Raw genomic sequence first — 8858 nt, forward strand, 5'->3', positions numbered from 1 at the left:
CTCTACACTACAGTTATTGTTTTTTTGGGGGGGTGAGGGGGCGTTAGAAGAGCCTGCTATTTGGCATCACTCACCTGCAACAGAGACAAAAGCTCTGTGCTCTGCAATGCCTCCCTTGGTTACCATGCGTAGTGTGTACACTCCTTCATCATCTTTGTACAGGTTAGGGATCGTCAGTTTGGTGAATCCTCTGCCAGTTTCAATCTTCACCCACTTAGAGTCAAAGAGACGAACGTCTGGAGAATGAGACAGGATTTACTGTCGCCGTTCTCACAAATGCGAAAAGTCTACACTAAATTAAACATAAGGTCTTACTGCATAGTCACTCGTGAAGATTAGCCAATTACTTTTATGCAAAATGACATCTATAATTAAGTCTTGTAGACACACATCATAAATTGCTGCCCATGAACCGGGGGTATATTACAAAAATCTATCGCTCCTTCCTGTATAATTAATTAGCAGTAAAAAATGTGGCTGTAAAATCTTTTCGGTCCATAGCTGCGCCTGGGGCTGTGTGTGAAATGCATCGAGAGGAACCGTAACCATCGTGGCTATCGTATATTATCCGCAATTAGAACGGAATTACTTTGCCCTAATGTTTTATTTTACAACAATTACCGTCTCTATACCACTGAGCCTCTGGCTGCAGGTTGGCCAGGTTGGGCTCCAGGACCATGGAGGCAGACAAGGAGGCAGATCCTCCCTCGGATGCGAACACAGGTTCAAACTTCTCCACAAAAGAGATGTTGATTTTGGTGTACTGGACCTCAGGGAGCATACCAGCTGTAGAACAGGGACAAAATTAGTATAACAAAAAAAAAATACAACAGTTGGTGTCACTCCACACCAAAGCACAGTTAAGCATTTAATAGACTAGAAAACGGAAACTGCACATGGGTCACTATATATATATATATCTGATTGAGGGTCAGAAGTTTTCTGGACAGGTATTTTTGAGGACAGGCTCTCAAAAAAATGAAATAAACTAATTTTTTTAAATAGTCCTTACTGATTAATGTTAGTTATTTAAGTCTCAGTTTGTTGGGGTTTTTTTCAATTGATTTAATAGTGGACACCACATAATATTTCCTCTTTGAATTTTGTAACCCAAACTCAGGCCGGATCGAACAGTTAGGCAGCCGTGTTGTTGATGATCACTGCTGTAGTTGATGCAGATTTATTTGTGGAGTTACCTGTGAAAGGCAGCCAGGCATAGGAGCAGCTCTCATCCTCCTCCCTGTATCCTAAATACATACAAATAAAATAAACCACAGGGTTAAACACTGATTGTGATGAGTTCAAACTGTAAATAAATAAATAGATTTGTAAAATTGACAGCAGATGTTGAAGACTTACTCTTGACAATGACAGAGGCCTGAGTGGAGACCTGGCCGTGGAGGTTTCCAGCAACTGCTGTGTACATGGCTGTATCGTCAGTCGTGCATCTGTAAAAGACATATTTGGAGAATTGAGAACTTACTGAAAAACAGTTTTATAATAGCCAACATGAAGAAGAAAAAAGAAATTATTGACCATATATGAAATATATAAAATCAGGAAATTAGGCATTAAAAGTGATTTGTTTTATTAATAATCACAAAAATAATAATCCCATGGTGTGAAATTGTAAAATTCATTCAAGCAAGAAGTTCAGTTGTGTCTGACTTTTTTTCTTAATTTTCAAATGTCTCAAATTATAAGTGGCTTTGAATAAAAGCATCTGCTAAATGTATTGTAATGTAATGTTTATTTTTATAAAATTTCTTTTTTTTTATTTAGCACTGGGCTAGTTCTAAGTCAACTTTTTTTTTTTTTTCAAATTTCCGATTCTAATCCTATTGAATCACTCCCTCTAAAACCTTTTTAATTATCTGGCGTCAAAATAAAGAACGCCGCTGTGATTTACTGCTGGCAGTCACGAGGTGTCATATCACCAGAGGGCTTCTGCATGTCTTGAAGTCTCAACCACTTTTATTGCGGACTGCAGAGGAGGGACAGGAGGGTGAGCAACATACTCTTTTCATACAAAAAAAAGAAACCTAACTAAATAAATCTCCATATGCAAAAACTTACATTAATGTTTTGAACAAATCTAGTGAGCTTAATATTAGGTTGATCTGCAAGTGTGCGTAGTGCAGAGAAAAAGATAGGAAGAAACTGGAGTTGAGTGGCTCCAAGGAGGGAGTCATGGCTGAAGGAATCTGGGAGGATCATGTGGCACTGAGGTCAGCACATGAACAGCTGAGCTTTTGAAGAGAGAGAGGAAGAGAGAGGGAGAACTGCCCACAGATCTGGATGGGTGTTCTTGTGCCTTCTGTGCAGCATACTGTAAATGCTGCACAGATTCAGAGTATCACTCTTAATGACTAGGTTTTGGCAAATAACACACTGCCAAAACATTTTAAGTCGGACCAAATCTGATATACCGGTAGATAAAGTCAACATTGCGTGACAATGTGACACATAATCTGTTAGTGTATGAGAATCCGATAGTGTGTACGCAGAACAGGCGTGTTGGAATTAGGGTCAACAGTTTAACCTATGAATCTCAAATATGAATTTTTAAAAAAATGTCACCTTAGTTTTGCACTGTATCTCCACAAATCATTGGTCTGATTAATTGTCGAAAAAACATGCCATTGCACACACTGCCCAAAAGTTCACAGAGCTTCAGCTGTCAACTCCGAACATGTATGTAGAGGCTGGATGCCTGGGTTGCGTCAGACCTGCCTGACAAGCTCACTGCCATAGTTGTCAATGGACTATGACTGACTGTAGACACATATCATTGATGACAACGGCTTCACTGAAATTTCTCACTGTGTTCCACACGCCACCATCAAGACACACAGTAATGTCTAAAATTAAAACATCTCTATAAAGTACCAACTGGAGTTGTACTTTTTTTTTATTTAAATAATTCTATCCTTTCATCTTATGGAAATATGAAATAAATACAAATCTAGTGTTATTTGTCTCAATGTTCCTTCAATACAGTTTTTATATATTTGTTATATGTAGGAATGTTAATTTTTCTGGATTGATGTTGTGCACTTTTTTTAGTTACCTCATTAGTTACGATCATTATAAACCTGGTTAATGATAAAAAATAAAAAAAATTACAGCCCTGGTTTGAGTTTTTTCAACTGACTTGTTTAATAACTGAATGTTGTGTAGTGGGTCCCCAGCCTAAAACAACAGTTCCCATTACTGTACCTGGGAATCTCCAGGGCGTGGCTTCCACCTTTGGATGTTACTAGATACCTTCCAGAGGAAATGTCCAAAATCACACCATCTTTGTACCTGTAAGGAAAGAAAATTACAGTTTTGCGACAGAATTTTATTTTTCTTTAACACAATGTGGGTGTTTATTTATTTAATTAATGTCTTATTTTATGTCTTATTTACCATTTGACCAATGGTAAGGGAAAGCCCTCCACAGTACAGAAGAGTTTGATGGGAGTGTTTTCATACACAGTGTGGGACCTGAGTCGGACCACAAAGCTTGGTCCCCTGATCATTGGCTCCTCACGCACATATTTCTCCTTCATCTTTGTGGTGACCTAGGAAAGTAGATAAGGGAGATAACAAACAACCTATATTTACATTACTCTACTCATCTTTAAACTGACATTTGATTGTTGACTTACCACTTCCTGGATGCGTGATTGTTTTTTATGCTCATATCGTTCCTCCATCTTTACAGAGCTAAAAAAAATTACACATCAAAAAACATTTAACAGCTAACAGGGGAGTAAAAATCCAAAAAAAAGAATAATAACATTTAGGTTCCTTGTTCCCTGAAAGTCATATTTGGCCTGGAGCTGGTTTCTGACCTAAACGAAAATAATAATTATTAATAAAAAATGAAGAAATTAAGATCCATCTCTGTTTTTTAAGGACTGTTTTTAAGGGTTCAGGGCAGAAGCCTGTTCTCTACCTCCATCAAAGTTCAAGAAGCGGAGGAGATGTTCATCCATTCATCTCATCAGTGAGATTGTTCCTTACTAAAAGAAGAACTAAATGCACATCGCAGTGGTGTGGCTTATCAACTATGACAAATATATCCATCTGGAAAATGATAGACTTTCAAGCAAACTCTGCATACAAATATTTCTTCAAAAGATAGAGGATCTAATTTAATTGACACTCAACACAGTTCTCAAAAAAACATTGGGTACAAATAAAAGCCAACATACTTACCTGAAGCTAGAAAAAAAGAGAACATTTTATGCTCTATTGTAGCAAAAACAGAGCAACTTCAATAGGTTAAAGAAAATGTTAAAACTTAGTTTGACTCTCCAACTTGTGTGTAGAGTTATATGTAGCTGCTGATCAGCAAATATTGAAACAAGAACAATCAAGAACAAACAAGAAAGTGAACAGTGGCAAGAAAATGAAGAATGAACGTTAGACATGAATCTAGTTGCGTTAACAGTCAAATAAACACACAGACTAAACATGGAGGTAGAGTGTCCTACAGTGTCACAGTGAGCGCTACAGTAGTGGTTAAAGAAGCCTGTGTTAAAAATATGCAAAGTTAATGTGCTGAAGGTTATCCTAAACCAAGTCTAACAGTTGTTTTTTGGCAGAGGCGGGACCCTGTCATTGTCTTACAAGTCACAAGTTATGACTTTTACCTCAAGTCCGAAGTCAAAGACTCACAAGTCACAAGTCCAACCCAAAGTCCTGCAGCTTCAATTTCGAGTAAAGTACGAAAGCCTCCTGACCAGTAACTCACATTTCCCGCGAGGTAAACTTGGTGTTTTTGTCAATTGACTGAGAGTGAGAATAACCATCAGTGTAACTTTGTTCTCCTGTCTGCAAAGTCCGTCTTTAGGAAAACTAAAATGGCGCACTTATTCTTAATTGAGCGCACATTTAAATCCCACTCATTACCGTGTTTCTAATGTATTGTTATTAGTAATTATCATAGATTTCGCTACACAGTTTTAGAACATTTTACTTACGTTAACTTAATTTAAAACGTACCGTTCCTTGTGCAACTTCAGATGTCAAACGAAGTTGGAAAAAAATGCAGACTGATAAGACGGGGCGGAACTAAGGTTCGGGAGTGGTAGCGGAACAAAGGTTCCGCGGTAGTTTGTGTCCGGCGTTATTAAGGACGGGGTGTTTTTTAACAGCCAGTTCAGGTGACTGTTGCGGAGTGCGTTCATCCATTCTTTCATTTAAAGTGTCTACACAGCAACAGGATAGAAGCAAGTCTTTTCAAGTCCAAAACGCTCAAGTCTAAGTGAAGTCACGAGTCACTTGATGGTACTGTCCAAGTCGAGTCCAAAGTCATTCAATTTGTGACTCGAGTCGAAGTCATGTGACTTGAGTCCACACCTCTGGTATATTAGTGATACTATTAGTAATGATAATGGATCTAATAAACTACCGTGTTAGACTTTATGATATCCAGGCATAATTATAGATATCATTTGTCTATGCTGTACCTGCTGTATTCCTTAACCACATATTGGCTCTGTTTGTGGTAGTACTCTTGGTTGTATGTCCCACGTTTGCTCCACACTGACATGGTGACACTGTCTGTACTGACCTGTTGGACCAGCAACAAACACAAAGACAAAACACAAGTATGGTACAGTGCAGTGAATTCTCACCTTGAAATATCAGCGGTCGTTACAGAGACAAACAAACACACAGAAATTTCAGTCTCAAACAAAGACAAGAGAACTGTTGATTGTGTCCTGTGAGGGGACGTGGAGATTTTTGGAAGTTAAATCCAGTCTTTCTTTATGCTCACAGCTTTACATTACAACAACGTTAGCCAATAATGATTGCTTTCTTATCCCTTGTAAAGTAGACCGCCCTCCCTGGAATTTAGACAAGACAAAGCCGTCACATACATATACACATTAACACAAGAGTCTATTGGCAGACGGCTCACGCAATGACAAGATAGCTAGGTTTGATTTACAACACCAGCAACGTAGACACATGGACATAAACATAAACAGAGCCGTGAATGAAGAGTGGCCTATTGTTAGACCAAAAAAGAAGATGTGTCAAAGGCCAAGAGAGAGGACTTAACAAAGACAGTTCTAAATTTAGACAGACGGTTCCTACAGGTGTGTTTTGTTGGAACAGATGCTGCCATGATATGACTGATGTAGCCCAAGTTCAGTTGAAGGAAGCTAGGTTTTTTTCCCTTCAGGAGGTTGTGGTTTTGAACTAACTGGTAAACACTGTGCTAAATAACTAATGCAAATTATCTGCTGCTGTGACACCTGTGAGAAAGACACACCAAGTTTTATAATAAACAATCTTAACAAAGTAAATCAGACCTTCTTCATTAAAAAATATTTTAGAAACTGCACATCACATGTCTCTATTGTGCGAAGTTCATAGATACAATGCTTTCACCAGCCCGTTACTCTGATCCTTCCTTGACTGATCATATTTTCCTTTTTCTGATTCAAACCCCTCATCCTGATACAAGACCCCAACATCCAAATACTTGTGGGTTATGAAAATTCTCAAACAAACATACCTTGTATACGTGACAAGCCTTAGTCATGACTTGCATCTCTGCATATCCACAGAGGATTGCTAATGTCTAAATTACATCCATGTTTTTCTTATGCTCATTTTGCCAGGTTTATCCCAGTCCAAAAATACATCAGGTGTGCAGTCCAGCAGTCAGATTCCAAATGTTTTTTTTACGCTGCTGATTGATAGTGCATTATATGTCAGATAAACTGCACACTGCATGCTAGCTGTTAGTTCCCAGCTGAAGGTTGTTTGGACAAAGAATGGAACCACCAAGAAGAGGTGATGGGGAGCTTATTCACAAATATAATCAGAATCAGAATAATCTGGTGGACCAAAACAAACCTGACACCTGACTGCTGAATCATAGTGAAGACTATTGGAGAAAAGAACGTGAAACTTTTTGAGTGTCGTTTAAGTCATGTCATCCTGAAAGTCATGCAAATTTGACCAATCAGAAGCACCAATATATGAACTAATCAGGCTGTGATGTAAACATTTGAATACTTCTATCAAGTGCAATACAGTATACTGTGACTTTGAATTTTGAAGAAGAAAATGAATGACAATTTTAATCAGTTTCTCACTGGATGAGAGACATTTTTCACATCATTTAAAACCTCCTGTATAAGAAGTTTCTTTAGATCTACTTCTGTGACATGAAACTATAAACTGGGCCTATCTTCATTAATCCCTAAGCCAAGTGTTTTCAAGTTTAGGTGAGGACAGGACACAATTTCCAAATACCGTGTACCATCAGATATTAGTGGTTGTGTTAAATGAGGCCACAACTGCATAACTGTACTTTACATCACACACAGTGGAAAATAATTATCTTACATCACCCAAGGCTCAAGGGGCGAGAAATAAGGTCAGATGAAACATGAAGCGATTCTCCTTTGCCCAGCTTTGCTACTTCAACATCACTTAAAGACTCATCCAGCTTCAGGGTCACCATTACCAGAGGCCACTGCCCCAAAACAGTCAATCAAACAGACAGGCAAGAGTGTACTACATGTAATGAGCAGAGGTTTGATGCAGGAATTGCTCAGAACACCAAGACAAGGTTCTTGATAGTGACACATTCCCATACTACATACTGTGGCTGATAATTTAAAGGATTATTCCCACTGTTTGTAAAGATCTTTAATTGTATCACAGTTTAATAATTTGTGGAAGATCTGTGAGACAATACTGGGAAGAATAAACCCAAACAATAACATTGCTCAAGAGTTTGTTTGCAGACATGAACGATAATTAGATCTGTGAAGAACATATGGTCTTTCACATACTGTAGCTGCCAATGAACATGACATCATCACTTGTGCTATTACAAGACATCATCCCATAACTAGGTATGTTCCTTCAGTGATACAATATGAAGCATTAAAGTCATCCAGTCACCTGACCTGCAGGCGGGTTGTGTTCTCAGCCTGAATCCTATGTGCATTCCAATTCCAATGACAGTCCTCTGCTATTGTCAGTGTCTTAACACCATAAATGTCTGGTAAATGACACCTAAGCGTTTCTTAGGGTCACAGTTAAAATACAATATTTCACATCACAGTCATTTTTCGAATATCAAGGTTTTTTTAATTCAGGAGTATAAAGAAACATCAGCTTTTTTTCCCATGCAATTTTAGGCCTGAGGGTTCCTACCAAATATGACCATTCATTCTACCACCAACATGCTAAATTTCCTGTCTGTCAAAAGAAAAAAATCAATCACGGCCCGAAATAATCATTAATCTCAAGTACAGTCCAACATTTTTGTTGCACAAACATCCAAATTCTCATTCCTGTTGTCCAGGTTGGGATCTGTGCAACCTGCACTCTATACCTCCATCCATTTCATTTCACCAGCTACACTCATTACAAAACAGAAAAAGCTGATATTAAATACAATATTAAAAAATGAATAGTTCAATTAATTTTCTTACCCCTCGAGGATATCCTTTGCTGTGACTTCGGGTGACAGCCTGAACCCACAGGGAGTCAGCCTAAACCAAGCACCGGGCCAACAAACCTCCACCCGCCAGCAACCGACCCCCGTACCACTGCCTGAGGCCTTATAAGGATAAGGAGCTGCCTATATATAACTAGTATCCTTCAAGTCTCAGTCTCGGGGCTGCTACAAACGATGAACTGTGTGATCAACAGAACGTTTCCAATTTTTAAATTGAATTCACATTAGTGCAAATACTCATTTTAAAAATGAACAGTACAGCATGATGATGACCAGAAGAATGTCATTGTCATTGGGATCACATTTAACAGCATTGTTTATAGAGATGTAAATGAAGACAAATAGTTCTGCAAAGCATTTCTACACAGAACAC

At 38.3% G+C, this 8858-nt stretch overlaps 1 protein-coding gene across 1 annotated transcript in view; it reads right to left on the reverse strand.

The window, feature by feature from the left end:
• Positions 1–8587, reverse strand: part of myom2b (myomesin 2b) — a 28824-nt gene extending 20237 nt beyond the window's left edge. The window contains exons 1-9 of the mRNA XM_008310569.3: positions 8460–8587; positions 5463–5566; positions 3654–3711; positions 3412–3566; positions 3220–3306; positions 1360–1448; positions 1197–1247; positions 622–786; positions 75–236 (exon numbers count right to left, since the gene is read on the reverse strand). Coding sequence (XP_008308791.1) covers positions 75–236; positions 622–786; positions 1197–1247; positions 1360–1448; positions 3220–3306; positions 3412–3566; positions 3654–3711; positions 5463–5545 — 850 coding nt within the window. The 5' untranslated portion in view covers positions 5546–5566; positions 8460–8587. The remainder of the gene's footprint in view (positions 1–74; positions 237–621; positions 787–1196; positions 1248–1359; positions 1449–3219; positions 3307–3411; positions 3567–3653; positions 3712–5462; positions 5567–8459) is intronic.
• Positions 8588–8858: the final 271 nt, after the last annotated feature.

Source organism: Cynoglossus semilaevis, chromosome 5 (genome assembly GCF_000523025.1).
Source record: "Cynoglossus semilaevis isolate Cse_v1.0 chromosome 5, Cse_v1.0, whole genome shotgun sequence".
In the NCBI taxonomy this organism is placed as follows: Eukaryota; Metazoa; Chordata; class Actinopteri; order Pleuronectiformes; family Cynoglossidae; genus Cynoglossus; species Cynoglossus semilaevis.